The sequence below is a fragment of the Scyliorhinus torazame genome, chromosome 1, assembly GCF_047496885.1.
Source record: "Scyliorhinus torazame isolate Kashiwa2021f chromosome 1, sScyTor2.1, whole genome shotgun sequence".
Lineage (NCBI taxonomy): Eukaryota > Metazoa > Chordata > Chondrichthyes > Carcharhiniformes > Scyliorhinidae > Scyliorhinus > Scyliorhinus torazame.
The window spans coordinates 176913495-176930987 of NC_092707.1; the positions used below are offsets into that span (position 1 = coordinate 176913495).

Here is a 17493-nt window from a genome sequence, read left to right on the forward strand (position 1 = left end):
TAGGGTGTCATGGGTACCGCCTGAGCTGGCAGAGCCAGATGATGCAGGGGCAGCCGGGGCTCAAACCTGCTGCCCCTCCGTCCCAAGGGCATCCTGGGACGAGGTAAGCAGTTGGCTTTCTCTACCTCAGATGTGCAACCTGGGGAAACACCAAGACGTAATGGTAGAGTTAGGAGGGCCAGGCACGTTGAGGATCACTGAGGGCACCAGCCTAGGGGTGAGGGTAGGCTCTATCGGGAATGGGGTATTGTATAGCACATTAAACAACTTTTTGCACAACTATTATGATGCCTCTGTCACTTCCTTCCGAAAGGCAGGCTGACTCCCAAACCCTTTGTCCATTTCTCCAGGCAAACCCCTCCCCCCGCCCGCCCACCCCTTCCCCGTGGCACCCACCCACCCTCCTCCGCCTGTGGTCATGTGTCCGGAGCGGTGCCCCATCCCCTGGGTGTATGTTGGCTTCTGCGTGTGTGATGTTGTCTCCCACAATGTTTAGGTACATTGTCCAGGCATCAAGGTGTGATTGGAATGTTGGGCAATGACTCCCACATGCTACATGGCCCGCCGACCCACGGGAATCCACTTGGCACGTGTCAAGTGCTCACTTAACCACGATTGCCAATTCCATATTAGCAATAGCCTTCAGCCTCGCAGCCAGAGTCCTCAGCAGTTGGTGGGGGTTATGGGTGATTGGTGGGGCAGACGGGCAGGAACAAGGGTTGCCCCTGGAATGGGGTTGGGATCCAGGGGTTGGCATGGTGGTGCAGCGAGTGATTGCCCCCCAAGTTGCACCCCGCCACCCTCCCATGGTGACCTACCCCTGCGGAGGGTCCCCCACTCCCCGCCGAGCACTGGGGTGGCAAGCCCAGTACACCCGGGCTCTTTGTCTGTCAGCAAAGATGGCTACTCACCTCCTCGGCTTCCCACAGAAGCGCTTTCGCCAGGTTCACATTTTTCTAAGGAGTACTAATCGGCGCCAACATGAACACTTGCTGCGGAGGCCGATGAATGACGGGAGGACGGTGGGTATGGGGTGGCTTTCATTGATTGTATAGAAACGGGGCTTAAGTGGTGATAATTGGTTTCTCGCCATGCTACTGGAGCAGGCCGGTTGCATCGCAAACTGTTTGGCTCCCGGCGCGGATCTCGTTTTATGGCCTCCCCACTATTCACTGGCCTCGTTACGCTTGAGCGCGAGTGTAACAAAGCTGGAAGATTGTGCCTACAGTCTTTGATATCTGTGCTGCTTTATCCTTGCAAAGGAAATTTATTTTTTCAAAATTGACACAAATACAGTAGGTAGGTTTTCTGTGTTTCTGCATGATTTAATAAATGAGTAAGTGAGAATTAAAAAAAGGGCCCCTGAACACCAAATAACAGCCCCAAAACCGAGTGTCAAATTCCGCTACCCTGCAATGGTTAGTCGGGCAACATAAGCTACAATCTGCACTGTAGCCTATCACCACCGTCTTTACCCATCCTCTTGGATGGGCTTCGATGGCCTTTGTTCTTTGTTCTTGGCACTTTGTTCTTGGCACTGTGAAATCCTAAGCCTGACATTTCAAAAGGGAGCATTGAAGCAAACTTATGATAAAGTTATCAAAATTATGAAAAAAATCACATTCATCTATAATCATAATAGAACAAATGGAATCATATTGAGTTACATCAAAACTTTTGAAGCCAATAGTTTGGCCAAATAACAGCAAAGCCCCTGAAAAACCTCTTTAAACCCAGAGAGCTGCTTCAAAGGGCCAAGCTGCTTCCCCTGATTATGAAACTCTTTCGAGTTTCACTGTCCAAGCATTTTCCGATGGGAGAGTAAACGGAGAAATAGAGGACAAGGCGATGAAGATGCCCTGTCCAGGATAATTCCTCCATTTCAGAGGCTCGGAAATTCCCAACATCGTCACCTAGAGAGGGAACACAAGAACATTCAACACATAAAGATCATTTATTCCCCGGACTGGATTTAACCCACTTTAACACAGTTGACACAAATTATTTAATTTCCGAAGGAAACTTTTGTCAGTCTCTTCCCTATTTCCCACAAGGAAATCCAGGACTTGCAATATTCCTTCGAACCTGTGCTCCATATTTCTCAGTGCAATATTATGGTGGTTGATGACGATGGCTGATGAAGCCATCCAAGTTTCATGCAGCTTTTTACATCGCTTTCTGGACTTGAGTTTTGATGAATTTATAAATAGATACTGGGAGGGATTTAACCAATTGGCAACCAAGTCCCACAGCGAGCGCATTTAGCCGTGTGTTTTCCGGCACTCGCATCGCCCAGAAACACAATGCTATAAAATAGCAATGCTATTAAATAGGGGGCCTCAGTGGGCTGAGATCACATATATCCCTGTTTTCTGCACGGAGGAGCTCTGCTCACCAGAACTTCAGTGTAGCGAGATATCCGGAGCCCTGAAGTGATCCCTAACACCAGCCCCCCAGCCCCAATGCACTATGGGAGGGTCCCCCACCCCCTCACAACACCCACGCTAGGCCAACGCGCAAAACAATGACATACTGACACCCTGGCAGTTCCCCTGCCAGCTGGCAATGCCACTTGGGCACCCTGCCAGTGCCAGGCTGGCACACACATGGCACTGCCGGGGTGCCCAAGTTGCACCGCTTTGCCAGGGTACCACCCTTCCCAAAGGACATGCATCTGGGGGCTTGCAATCCCTAGGAGACCCCGAGTGCTGTTCTGTCTGGTCCCTGTTTTAGGAGACCAGGACTGATCGGCATTCGCCCGAGGTCTCCAAGGCGAAGGGGATAGATCCCAACTCCTCAGGTACCTCGGGAAACTGCATGTTAAAGTGAGACTAGCTGTCTTTAATATGCAGAATTTCCAAAAAGCCCTCAACGGGTGGGATTTACATCGCAACGTCTCGCAAGATCGCGTTAGATCAAGTGAGGTGTTGCGAGCCGGGTAGATCCTGGGAGTGGGATCTCCCAGCTTTTTGGAAAATGAGTGGGGCGATTTCAGGCTGGACGCCCTTAGTAATGCAATATCTTATTATGTAAAGTTCCGAAAGTAAAATACGAATTATTAAAAGCATTTATAATAAATGTGCAAATTCCAAAAGATATTCAGTACTGAATAGAATTAACAGAACAGTAGACAACTGGGGACAGCAGCAACTGCGCAGCACGGCGACACAGTGGTTAGCACTGCTACCTTACAGCTCCAGAGCCCCAGCCTCAGGTGACCGTCTGTGTGGAGTTCGCACTTTCCCCCCGTGTCTGCGTGGGTTTCTTCCGGGTGCTCCGGTTTCCTCCCACAGTCCAAAGGTGTGCAGGTTAGGTGGATTGGCCCCGCTAAATTGCCCCTGTTCAAATGGTTAGTTTGGTTTACTGAGTTACAGGGATAGGGTGGAAGCCTGGTGCCGGTGCAGACTTGATGGGCCGAAGGGCCTCCTTCTGCACTATAAATTCTATGATTCTATGAATTGGTATTTATCCTGCACATTTAATGTCATACAAAGGTCCAAAAATGCTTCACAGGAGCGTTAGAAAGCAAAATCTAATTGAGCCACATAATATTAGGGTAGATAATCAAAAGCTTGGTAAAAGAGATAAGTTTTTAAGGAGCATCTTAAGGAGGAAAGAGAGGAAGAGAGGTGACCAAGGGAGGGAACGCCAGAGTTTAGGTCCTTGCCGCTCGAGACACAGTTCCCAGCGATGGAGCAGTTAACACTGGGGATATTCCAAAGGCTAGAAGTGCAGATATCTAAAGAGGGCTGTGAAGTGGGAGGAGATGGATGAATTTGAAAACAAAAGTTGTCGTGTCGCTTCATGTTCAAAGTTGTGATGTGGATCAGCGAGCAAAGTGGGAGATATGTGAAGAAAACTTGGTGCGAACTAGGTGAGAAGAGTCTTGGATGATATCTAGTTTGTAGAAAGTAGAATTTGAGAATAAGGGATGTTTCGAGTGGCAAGAGAGGAACATAGACAAAGATTAAAATGTAAAAGTGAGACAAAGGAATAGACGAGGTTAAGTAGAGCATGTAAAAAAAATTTTTAAAATGGATTAAACTAGACAAAAAGAAACAAAGAAAGATAAAATGAAGAAGGAATATCAGCTTTTTTTCTATTCAACCACAGGACAATAATTGCAGAACCAGAGTAACGTCGTTGCATAGTTAGCAACTTTCTTGATAACTACCAGAAACAAAATCAACACTGGAGTTTCACAGTCTGCAGAGGATTAACAGCGATGTCGGATAAATTTGTATGTCCAGCTCCTCCCGAGGTTCCAGAGGAGACAACAGTGAACAGGTCAGATAAAGGCAAAGAAACAGTAACAGCAGGAAATAAATTCTAGGCACTCACTTTGGTGTCTGGTGAGCTCTTTGGAGATTCCAGCTTTAGGATATTATCAGTGGGCCACTTTATGAACACTGCATAAACTGAGGATCCCTTACTAGTGTACCTGGAGGAAAGAACACAGCACACAGATAAACACTGAATTAAAAGCAAAGGCTTGTGGGAAATGTGATTGAAAATTATTCATTGTTCAGCATAATCTCTACTGGATTTAGGATTTAGATACCCATCATACATGAACACAGAACATTTTTAATCTCAAATCTCACGAAGAACATGAGTGTTGAAATTGTGCAAAATTACATCTGCATTTGATGCAACAATTAGACACTGGGTGCTAGGAAGTAACATTACTTTCAAAAAATGTTTATCAATTGCACGCAGCTACAGTAACTACAGAATTCAATCCTGTCATTAGGGCATTTTCAATATTCAGAATATAAGCCACGGCTATAATTTTGTTGGTCCACGCAGGAATTAGGTCCTTGCCGCTCAGAATTTCGGTGGGAGCAGAGTGCAGGGGCCTGTCAGGAGGTGAGTATTTGATTTAAAAACACTTACCTTGCAGGAGCAGTCCTCAGAATTTCGGCGGGAGCAGAGTGCAGGTGCCTGTCGGGAGGTGAGTATTTGATTTAAAAACACTTGCCTGGTCCCGTTTCTGTTCTTCTTTTCTGTTTTATTGATTTTTTTTTAGATAAGGCGGGAACCGGAAGTTTGACCCGCGGACTCCTGGGAAGGTTCCCCGCCCCCCCCCACCCCACCAATAAATTCTGGTGGAGAGGAAACCCGAGACACTACACTTGTAGTGTCTACTACCCGCCCGCCTCCTCTAACCTAATAATAAGACCCATTGGTGTGAGGTAAGTGCCAAATTATATTATTATTATTTTTATTTATTTATTAACCAGATCTTGGTTGGAAGTTAGAGGGATGGCAGGGAAGGGAGTGCAATGTTCCTCCTGCAGGATGTTTGAGGTGAGGGATGCCGTTAGTGTCCCTGCTGATTTTACCTGCAGGAAGTGCAGCCATCTCCAGCTCCTCCAAGACCGAGTTAGGGAACTGGAGCTGGAGTTGGATGAACTTCGGATCATTCGGGAGGCAGAGGGGGTCATAGATAGCAGCTTCAGGGAATTAGTTACACCAAAGATTGGAGATAGATGGGTAACGGTAAGAGGGACTGGGAAGAAGCAGCCAGTGCAGGGATCCCCTGCGGTCGTTCCCCTGAGTAACAAGTATACCGCTTTGGATACTTGTGGGGGGTCGACTTACCAGGGGGAAGCCATGGGGTACGGGCCTCTGGCACGGAGTCTGTCCCTGTTGCTCAGAAGGGAAGGGGAGAGAGGAGCAGAGCATTAGTAATTGGGGACTCGATAGTCAGGGGCACAGATAGGAGATTTTGTGGGAGCGAGAGAGACTCACGTTTGGTATGGTGCAAGGGTACGTGATGTCGCGGATCGTGTTTTCTGGGTCCTTAAGGGGGAGGGGGAGCAGCCCCAAGTCGTGGTCCACATTGGCACTAACGACATAGGTAGGAAAGGGGACAAGGATGTCAGGCAGGCTTTCAGGGAGCTAGGATGGAAGCTCAGAACGAGAACAAACAGAGTTGTTATCTCTGGGTTGTTGCCCGTGCCACGTGATAGTGAGATGAGGAATAGGGAGAGAGAGCAATTAAACACGTGGCTACAGGGATGGTGCAGGCGGGAGCGATTCAGATTTCTGGATAACTGGGTCTCTTTCTGGGGAAGGTGGGACTTCTACAGATAGGATGGTCTACATCTGAACCTGAGGGGCACAAATATCCTGGGGTGGAGATTTGTTAGTGCTCTTTGGGGGGGGGGGGGGGTGTTTAAACTAATGCAGCAGGGGCATGGGAACCTGGATTGTAGTTTTAGGGTACGGGAGATTGAGAGTATAGAGGTCAGGAGCACAGATTTGACTTCGCAGGAGGGGGCCAGTGTTCCCGTAGGTGGTTTGAAGTGTGTCTACTTCAATGCCAGGAGTATACGAAATAAGGTAGGGGAACTGGCAGCATGGGTTGGTACCTGGGACTTTGATGTTGTGGCCATTTCGGAGACATGGATAGAGCAGGGACAGGAATGGTTGTTGCAGGTTCCGGGGTTTAGGTGTTTTAGTAAGCTCAGAGAAGGAGGCAAAAGAGGGGGAGGTGTGGCGCTGCTAGTCAAGAACAGTATTACGGTGGCGGAGAGGATGCTAGATGGGAACTCTTCTTCCGAGGTAGTATGGGCTGAGGTTAGAAACAGGAAAGGAGAGGTCACCCTGTTGGGAGTTTTCTATAGGCCTCCAAATAGTTCTAGGGATGTAGAGGAAAGGATGGCGAAGATGATTCTGGATAAGAGCGAAAGTAACAGGGTAGTTATTATGGGAGACTTTAACTTTCCAAATATTGACTGGAAAATATATAGTTCGAGTACATTAGATGGGTCGTTTTTTGTACAGTGTGTGCAGGAGGGTTTCCTGACGCAATATGTTGACAGGCCAACAAGAGGCGAGGCCACATTGGATTTGGTTTTGGGTAATGAACCAGGCCAGGTGTTAGATTTGGAGGTAGGTGAGCACTTTGGGGACAGTGACCACAATTTGGTGACGTTTACGTTAGTGATGGAAAGGGATAAGTATACCCCGCAGGGCAAGAGTTATAGCTGGGGGAAGGGCAATTATGATGCCATTAGACATGACTTGGGAGGGGTAGGTTGGAGAAGTAGGCTGCAAGTGTTGGGCACACTGGATATGTGGAGCTTGCTCAAGGAACAGCTACTGCATGTTCTTGATAAGTACGTACCGGTCAGACAGGGAGGAAGGCGTCGAACGAGGGAACCGTGGTTTACCAAAGAAGTGGAATCTCTTGTTAAGAGGAAGAAGGAGGCCTATGTGAAGTTGAGGTGTGAAGTTTCAGTTGGGGCGCTTGATAGTTACAAGGTAGCGAGGAAGGATCTAAAGAGAGAGCTAAGACAAGCAAGGAGGGGACATGAGAAGTATTTGGCAGGTAGGATCAAGGAAAACCCAAAAGCTTTCTATTGGTATGTCAGGAATAAAAGAATGACTAGGGTAAGAGTAGGGCCAGTCAAGGACAGGGATGGGAAGTTGTGTGTGGAGTCTAAAGAGATAGGCGAGATACTAAATGAATATTTTTCGTCAGTATTCACTCAGGAAAAAGAGAATGTTGTGGAGGAGAATGCTGAGACCCAGGCTATTCGAATAGATGGCATTGAGGTACGTAGGGAAGAGGTGTTGGCAATTCTGGACAGGCTGAAAATAGATAAGTCCCCGGGGCCTGATGGGATTTATCCTAGGATTCTCTGGGAAGCCAGGGAAGAGATTGCTGAGCCTTTGGCTTTGATTTTTATGTCACCATTGGCTACAGGAATAGTGCCAGAGGACTGGAGGATAGCAAATGTAGTTCCTTTGTTCAAGAAGGGGAGTAGAGACAACCCCGGCAACTATAGACCGGTGAGTCTCACGTCTGTTGTGGGTAAAGTCTTGGAGGGGATTATAAGAGACAAGATTTATAATCATCTAGATAGGAATAATATGATTAGGGATAGTCAGCATGGCTTTGTGAAGGGTAGGTCATGCCTCACAAACCTTATCGAGTTCTTTGAGAAGGTGACTGAACAGGTAGACGAGGGTAGAGCAGTTGATGTGGTGTATATGGATTTCAGTAAAGCGTTTGATAAGGTTCCCCACGGTAGGCTATTGCAGAAAATACAGAGGCATGAGATTCAGGGTGATTTAGAGATGTGGATCAGAAATTGGCTAGCTGAAAGAAGACAGAGGGTGGTGGTTGATGGGAAATGTTCAGAATGGAGTTCAGTTACAAGTGGCGTACCACAAGGCTCTGTTCTGGGGCCGTTGCTGTTTGTCATTTTTATAAATGACCTACAGGAGGGCGCAGAAGGGTGGGTGAGTAAATTTGCAGACGACACTAAAGTCGGTGGTGTTGTCGACAGTGCGGAAGGATGTTGCAGGTTACAGAGGGACATAGATAAGCTGCAGAGCTGGGCTGAGAGGTGGCAAATGGAGTTTAACGTAGAGAAGTGTGAGGTGATTCACTTTGGAAGGAATAACAGGAATGCGGAATATTTGGCTAATGGTAAAATTCTTGGAAGTGTGGATGAGCAGAGAGATCTCGGTGTCCATGTACATAGATCCCTGAAAGTTGCCACCCAGGTTGATAGGGTTGTGAAGAAGGCCTATGGAGTGTTGGCCTTTATTGGTAGAGAGATTGAGTTCCGGAGTCATGAGGTCATGTTGCAGTTGTACAAAACTCTGGTACGGCCGCATCTGGAGTATTGCGTACAGTTCTGGTCACCTCATTATAGGAAGGAAGTGGAAGCTTTGGAACGGAGGAGATTTACCAGGATGTTGCCTGGTATGGAGGGAAAATCTTTTGAGGAAAGGCTGATGGACTGGAGGTTGTTTTCGTTAGAGAGAAGAAGGTTAAGAGGAGACTTAATAGAGGCATACAAAATGATCAGGGGGTTAGATAGGGTGGCCCTGGTTTTGGGTAATGAACCCAACAGGAATGGTTGTTGCAGGTTCCGGGGTTTAGGTGTTTTAGTAAGCTCAGAGAAGGAGGCAATGTCTAGCACGAGGGGATATAGCCTTAAACTGAGGGGTAATAGATATAGGACAGAGGTCAGAGGTAGGTTCTTTACGCAAAGAGTGGTGAGGCCGTGGAATGCCCTACCTGCAACAGTAGTGAACTCGCCAACATTGAGGGCATTTAAAAGTTTATTGGATAAGCATAATGATAATGGCATAGTGTAGGTTAGATGGCTTTTGTTTTTTTTTTACTTCCCATGTCGGTGCAACATCGTGGGCCGAAGGGCCTGTACTGCACTGTATCGTTCTATGTTCTATGTTCTATGATCTTTAAATTACTATTGGAAAATTCCCTTCAAAAGAACCGATAATTTGGAAACAGGTAGCATCAGCATCAGATAATTTGGAAACAGATAGAGTCATAGACTAGCGTTACAGACTTTCGGCAGTTGTGGCAAGGCCGAAACAACATAACGGGCTACAAAGCGAAGCCTAACAGTATCTCCAGCAGCAGTGCACCCCTCCCTAATGAGCTCAATGCATTCTATACTCGGTTCGAGCAGGAAACCAATGATCCGTTGTCGAGTGCCCCAGCAGCCCATAACACACCCATACCCACCGTCACAGCTTCTGAAGTCAGATCGGCCTGCCCGAAAGTGAGCCCTCGGAAGGCGACGGGTCCGGATGGGATCCCTGGTCGTGCACTCAGGGCCTGCGCACACCAGCTGGCAGAGGTGTTCACAGACAACTTTAACCTGTCACTACTGCGCTCCGAGATCCCCACCAGCTTCAAGATGACCACCATCATACTGGCGCCAAAGAAGAACCAGGCAACATGCCTCAATGACTACCGTCCGGTGGCCTTGACATCAGTCGTAATGAAGTGCTTTGAGAGGTTGGTCATGAAGCGCATCACCTCCATACTCCCAAAACGCCTTGATCCACTGCAATTTGCATACCGCCACAACCGGTCCACAGCAGACGCCATCTCCATGGTCCTACACTCATCCCTAGAGCATCTCGATAACAAGGACTCCTACATCAGACTCCTATTTATTGACTACAGCTCCACCTTCAACACCATAATCCCAGCCAAGGTCATATCAAAGCTCCAAAACCTAGGACTTGGCTCCCCACTCTGCAACTGGATCCTCAACTTTCTGACCCACAGACCACAATCAGTAAGAATGAACAACAATACCTCCTCCACAATAGTCCTCAATACCAGGGCCCCGCAAGGCTGCGTACTTAGCCCCCTACTCTACTCCCTGTACACACACGACTGCGTAGCAAAATTTGGTTCCATCTCCATCTACACGTTTGCTGACGATACGACCATAGTGGGCTGGATCTCGAATAATGATGAGTCAAAATACAGGCGGGAGATAGAGAACCTAGTGGAGTGGTGCAGCGACAACAATCTATTCCTCCATGCCAGAAAAACTAAAGAGCTGGTCTTTGACTTCAGGAAGCAAAGTACTGTACACATCCCTGTCAGCATCAACGGGGCCGAGGTGGAGATGGTTAGCAGTTTCAAATTCCTAGGGGTACACAGCTCGAAAAACCTGTCCTGGTCCACCCACGTCGTTGCTACCACCAAGAAAGCACAACAGCACCTCTACTTCCTCAGGAAACTAAAGAAATATTGCATGTCACTGGGTTATGGGGATAGGGTGGAGGTGTGGACCTTGGGTAGGGTGCTCTTTCCAAGAGCCGGTGCAGACTCAATGGGCCGAATGGCCTCCTTCTGCACTGTAAATTCTATGATCTAACACTTACCAACCTTTACAGATGCACCATAGAAAGCATCCTATCTGGCTGCATCACAGCCTGGTATGGCAACTGCTCGGCCCAGGACCACAAGAAACTTCAGAGAGTCGTGAACACCGCCCAGTCCATCACACGAACCTGCCTCCCATCCATTGACCCCATCTACACCTCCTGCTGCCTGGGGAAAGCGGGCAGCATAATCAAAGACCCCTCCCCCCCGGACTTACTCACTCTTCCAACTTTTTCCATCGGCCAGGATATACAAAAGTCTCAGAACACACACGAACAGACTCAAAAACAGCTTCTTCCCCACTGTTACCAGACTCCTAAACGACCCTCTTATGGACTGACCTCATTAGCACCACACCCCTGTATGCTTCACCCAATGCCGATGTTATCTAGTTACATTGTATACTTTGTGTTGCCCTATTATGTATTTTCTTTGATTTCCTTTTCATGTACTTAATGATCTGTTAAGCTGCTCACAGAAAAATACTTTTCACTGTACCTCGGTACACTTGACAATAAACAAAATTCAATCCAATCCATCACAGAACCTGCTGCTACACATACAGCAATTGTATGAAAAGCTGCATGTGAGCTCTCTTGCTGGCTGTTTAGTAACTATATTGCATGATGTGAAAGCCCATAAGCCCATTAAAATCCAAATATTGATATTCAATTGCTATACTAAGCCACAATATTAGAATTGAATTTCATTTTGATATTGACAAAGTTTTTTTTCCCCACTTACAAGGTGTGATCATCACTGGCTAGGTCAGCATTTATTTTCCATCCCTATTTGCCCTTGAGAAGGTGGTGGTGGTTGAAGGCAGCACGGTGGCGCAGTGGGTAGCACTGCTGCCTCATGGCGCCGAGGTCCCAGGTTCGATTCCGGCTCTGGGTCACTGTCCGTGTGGAATTTGCAATTTCTCCCCGTGTTTGCGTGGGTTTCGCCCCCACAACACAAAGATGCGCAGGGTGGGTGGATTGAACACGCTAAATTGCCCCTTAATTGGGAAAAATGAATTGGGTACTCTAAATTTATACATTAAAAAAAAGAGAAAGTGGTGGTAAGTTGCCTTCTTGAGCTGCTGCAGTTCCTGTTGTGTTCGTCCACGGTGCTGGTGTGGGGAATGGGTGGGGCTGTGAACATTTCTTTGTCCAATATTTGTTGTTTTTGTGCTTTTGTTGACCATGGTTCTTGTCCTTGGTTCAAACCCCTCCATCTGAACCTACCTCAAATGATTGCAGCCAGCTACATCCGTCCGCCACTCTGAAATCACCCCGTATCCCCACACTCTCCACTCCTTCAGTCACTGTGCACCTGGCCTCTGGAGCTCCCATCCCTCTGACCTCTCACCTCTTTCACTCCCAAAGCTTCCCTTTCCCCCATTCTGCTTAGTATCTACTCTTTGTCCATCACCATCCCTGAATATCAGCAGTATCAAAGTTGTTCTATGTTTCGCGCTTTGTTTTCAAGCAGGACGTTCAACTAAACGGAACAATGAAGAATGGTGCAATAAAGTGAAGAGAAACAGCTGTGCTATATTTAACCCTGACAGACTTTACCAGATGTTCGTAGAGTTCTCCTTCTGAACTCGCCATGGTTTTGATGCGTATATTGCTTCACCATTAACATTTAACCATTGTCCCATGGCCTCCAACCTTTCTTGGAAAATGACAGGGATCGTGCCTTCTTTGGTTGGACCAATATTAAGCAGCAAGTTGCCTCCAAAAGACACGGCATCCATCAAATTCTACAAAAGGAAGAAAAGTCAATGAGATAAACTACGGTCCATATTGTCTGTGGTCCGGTTTTAAATTTTGGCCTCATCACAGTAATGGAACATACATGTTTTTGGCAGTTTTACAGTATCCAACACAGAGAATTTACTGTGTTACCATTATCTACACCCTTTCATTTTTGACTGAATAAATATCCCTAATTTCTTATGATTAACATTGGAAAAACATTTGCCACATTTTGTTATCACTGATATAAATCACGTCAAAACACAAGTGACCAAAATGCTCTTTCATCTCTTACAGCTCTTTTCTCGCCACAAATAAAAAATAAATGGTTTGCCGATATTTTTCCCTATTCAAATAATCCTCATTTAAATATACAGAATTACTTTTTGCTGCGAATTATTACAGCTCCTTAATTTTCTCCCCTCTAAGATGTCAGATCCTTGCACAAGTTGGATTGATAGGAACTTCAAAAGCCTTAAATTTATGTGCGAGTGGCGATATGGAGCATCATAGAATCATTGTATTTACAGTGCAGAAAGGCCCATCGAGTCTGCACCAGCCCTTGGAAAGAGCACCCTACTCAAGCCCACACCTCCACCCTATCCCCGTAAACCAGTAACTCCTCCTAACCTTTTTTGAACACTGAAAAGGCAATTTAGCATGGCCAAACCACCTAGCCTGCTCATCTTTAGGACTGTGGGAGGAAACCGGAGCACCCGGAGGAAACCCACGCAGCCACAGGGAGAATGTGCAGACTCTGCACAGACAGTGTCCCAAGCAAGGAATCAAACCTGGGACCCTGGAGCTGTGAAGTAACTGTGCTACCCACTGTCCTACCATGCCATGTCAAAAGGCTATTTACTACAGAGGCACCATTGCTGCACCCAACATCCATGCACTTTCAACATAGGATGCTTACTAGTAATCAAAAGCACCATTCCCAAATTCAACGAGATTCAGGCCAATTATAATATCTCAGCATAGACTGTGTATCAACCTGGGAATCTTCCTGCTCGGAATGGTTCAGCAACCTTTAGATAAACTCTGATTCACTTGGCAGCACACAAAGCACGCACCAAGCTCCAAGGCACCTTCACTTGAATTTATCATTCTGGTGCTGTTCACTATTGATTAATTAGGAGTACATACACGGATAATGGATTGCACATCCACCACGTCAATCAAATGCATGTTTCTGCGATATCCCCATGAGTGTGTGTCGACTGTGGTGCACTTCTCCCATTTGTGGTGTGGCATCTTGCTCGGGCTGTATTTGTCTGCACAGTTGAAGAACCCGCCATGTTTACAGGCACAACCAGCTCCCCAACGATCATTGGTTACCACAGTGTCCTAGCAACAGAAATATAAAGGAACAGACATTTATATAGTGTATTTCACAACCTTATGACATCACCAAGCCTTTTATATGCAACACAGTGTAGTCACTGTTGAAATGTAGGAAACATGGCAGATAATTTCTGTACAGCAAGATCCCAAAACAGAAATGTGATAATAACCAGATAATCTGGCTTTTTTCTACTTGCGTGATGTTGGTTGCAAGATCTAGTTTAACAATTTTGATCATGATGTCTGCCCATTATTATTGGAGCATTGCAGTTAGTAATGATTCTATCATTCCCACCTACACCTCTTCCAGACACATTTTTTGTTTCTTTACTTCTCCCATTACCATCACCTTCACTTTGCACCCTCATCCCTTTGGAGGGGAGGGTGGGGGGGGGGGGGGGGGGGGGGGGGGGGAGGGGGGTGGAGAAGGGAGAGAGAGAGAGAGATGGGGGGGGGGGGGGGGGGACCGAAGAGGAAGAGGAACAAAGAGGAAGAGGGGAATGAAGAGGAGGTTACACAGCACTCCAAAAGAAAGGATGAAGTGGACAAAACGCAGCCAGCTTTAGGTCTCGATATACGAGGGACACCTTGGAAAAAGGAAAATCAGTGGATCCTGCTAACAGTAGGAAGCTATAAAGTGAACATTTCTAATGTGGAGAAAACCTCAAGCTAACACAAAGAGTGTTGTAATACACAATCAGGTGAATAGAAGTATAGAAGCAAGCGAAAGAAATAGGAAGGGCATTTAGAACTGGAATGCTATTTTAATGGGACATTTCTATCACCTTAATACAAACTCTGGAAAATTCAAGCAGTTCATAATCCGGTTCACTGAGGCAATCACAAGAGACAGTCACCTTATGCTGTGGGTTAAGTGATCTCTATTTGTATTGTTAAATATTAGAAATAAGGTATAGATTTAATTTAGTGTTTTTGCATAAGAAAGGATACAACTCTAGTTAGAGTCATGTCAAACTAAAGTGTTTGCATGTATGGGGGTCTTGCTTTCAGTTCAGACTGCATTTCAATTTTGCTGAAAGAGTTTACGACAGGTAAAGTAAACAGTTCACTGCTTTGCGAGAAACAGGATAGCCATATAATGGAGTAAAGTGAACAAAACAGCTCCAGAGGAACTAAAGGACAGTTTGTTCTAAAAACCAGGGAATGGAAAAGAAACTCTGGAATATTTAAGTAAAAAGGAACAAAGAGCAACTGCCATTGGAACAGGGTGCTGTTCATTGAAGTTAAAGTGAGATCTGGGAAAAGAAGAACCAAAGAGACTGGCTGTAGAAATGCCACATATCTGAAGCAATTGCAGGTTTGTGACCTTATTTCCAGCCTTTGAAAACAAAGTATTCTGTTGGGGACTGAGGACTTGGGAGATTTTCTGTAGAAGCTTTGATGCATGTGCAATTCAAGACAAAAGAATAATGAAAGGAGATTTGGAAAACCTGGAGGTGGAACCTTGCTAGAACAGATGAGAGAAGCATTGGCATGGAAGAAGATTTTAACATGGGTCTTTTTGAGAATGGAATTTGGAAACACTTGTCTGGGGGGAGGGAATTTGAGGAGAAATCCATGGAAGTCATCTATCTGCCACTTGGTTTCAGAGTGCATCATAGAACAAGACATATTTTGTACCCCGTGTTATACTTAAAATCTGTGTACATTTGCAAAGATAAGTGGGAGTGAAGGAGTATTGTATTCTAGTCAAACTTTTTCATGTCTAATAAATGTTTTCTTTGTTGTTAAAAGCTAATTAGTAGCCCTGTGACTCTGTTCATCCACATTCCCTTTCAAAAAGTAAATGTTATGGTCTTTTGAGCCAGGGTTCCATTCTGGTATCTTCCCGTTCAGTTATAACATCAACTGGGATCGCAACAACTGGTATTTGTCAATGATCCAGAATTGCAGCATCAACTCAGTAGGCAGAATGGGATACTTGTCTGCCATAATGACTCTACAAAATGTGTAGAAGGTGGAGGTTATACCATCCCTGGGGGTGGGGAGGGAGACAGTGGCCATGAGCTGCAGACAGGAACACACAGGGACAAAAGACAAATACGTAGGGCGTGATCGAACGCCCATGTTGTGCCCCAAAAAGCATCGTGGACGAAAGAAGCCAGGAGACTACCCGGCTTACAACACCTCACGAGGTCTAATGCGATCTCAAGAGATATTGTGGTTAAATCCATCCCATTATGGGCAGGATCTCATTTTGGCAAATCTACATATTACAGCGAGACAACTAGTCTCAGTTTAATATGCAGTTTCCCGAGGTACCCTAGGCATTGGGATCTATCCCCTTTGCGTCGGGGAACTCGGGCAAGTGCCGTTCAGTACTGGTCTCCACAAACGGGGACCAGACGGAACAGCACTCGTGTGGGTCTCCCAGGGGATTGGAGGCCCTCCGGTGCATGCCCTTTGGGCAGGGTGGTACAATGGGACTGCTGGTGCTACCCGGGCACCCTGACAGTGCCACTTGGATGCCAGCCTGGAATTGCCAAGGTGCCCAGATGGCATTTTTGTGCTCAGTGGTGATCGAGCTGGGGCGCCCTGTGCGGGTGTTGGGGGGTCGGTATGGGATCCTCTCATACTGCATTGGTGCTTGGGGTCGCTTTGGGGGCTGCAGAGATCAGGACGCCATTTTGATCTCTCACTACACTGAGGAGTTCTGGCGAGTGTAGCTCCTCAGTGCACAAAATGGGGCTATGTGTGGCCGAAGTCGCGCGTTCACCACTGAGGCCCCTATCTAACCCGGGTGCAGTTTTATAGCATTGTGTTTATCGGTGCTGCAAGTGCCAGGAAACACGAGGTTAAACGTGCTCGCTATGGGACTTTGTTCCCAGTTAGTTAACTCCTGTCCCTAATTTTAACCCAGCTAAATTCAATGAAATGAGGGAACAAATAAAGCACGTAGATGGTGGAAGGGCCGTTGTTCCACACGGGAAGTGGAACAACTTTTAGATATAATGCTGAATATGCAGGGTACAAAGGAACAGTGCAACAGATCTAATAGGTTAACAAATTAAAAGTGAGTTAATTATAATCCTCCGAAATGATCTTGTGAATATTGTTAAGAAGTACCTTGACAGGGCTATCATTGTAAAGCCAGGCCAAAAATCCAGTCGAATTCCAGTACGTATCTGGTGCTTCCCAGTCTCCATCTGACCAGATTATATCTGGTTTATACCTATTGGGGAACAAAAGAAAAAAAAAATAATTCACGTGTTAGGAAATAGAGATGATTTTAAGCAAGTTATATTGGTGTTGCCAGTGTTAAACTTAAAGCTATATCTTAGGGGGTTGGATAGGGTGGACAGTGAGAGCCTTCTCCCGCGGATGGAAATGGCTGGCACGAGGGGACATAGCTTTAAACTGAGGGGTAATAGATATAGGACAGAGGTCAGAGGTAGGTTCTTTACGCAAAGAGTAGTGAGGCCGTGGAATGCCCTACCTGCTACAGTAGTGAACTCGCCAACATAGAGGGCATTTAAAAGTTTATTGGATAAACATATGGATGATAATGGTATAGTGTAGGTTAGATGGCTTTTGTTTCGGTGCAACATCGTGGGCCGAAGGGCCTGTACTGCGCTGTATTGTTCTATGTTCTATCTTATACCAAAGTTTAATTTTTAATTCAGCATTTGTGTAAAAAAAAGGAGCATGACTTTTGGTTTCAAGTTATTCAAATAATAATCGCTTATTGTCACAAGTAGGCTT

At 46.2% G+C, this 17493-nt stretch overlaps 1 protein-coding gene across 2 annotated transcripts in view; it reads right to left on the reverse strand.

Moving 5' to 3' along the window:
• Positions 1-1300: 1300 nt before the first annotated feature.
• The window catches only part of LOC140417710 (tissue alpha-L-fucosidase-like), a 30539-nt gene continuing 14346 nt past the window's right edge, over positions 1301-17493 (reverse strand). The window contains exons 4-9 of one of the 2 annotated variants that reach the window (XM_072501227.1): positions 16858-16963; positions 13573-13773; positions 12241-12428; positions 4897-4944; positions 4342-4441; positions 1301-1913 (exon numbers count right to left, since the gene is read on the reverse strand). In XM_072501227.1, the coding sequence (XP_072357328.1) occupies positions 1773-1913; positions 4342-4441; positions 4897-4944; positions 12241-12428; positions 13573-13773; positions 16858-16963 (784 nt within the window). In that variant the 3' untranslated portion in view covers positions 1301-1772. The remainder of the gene's footprint in view (positions 1914-4341; positions 4442-4896; positions 4945-12240; positions 12429-13572; positions 13774-16857; positions 16964-17493) is intronic. The other variant, XM_072501228.1, reaches the window with a different exon arrangement.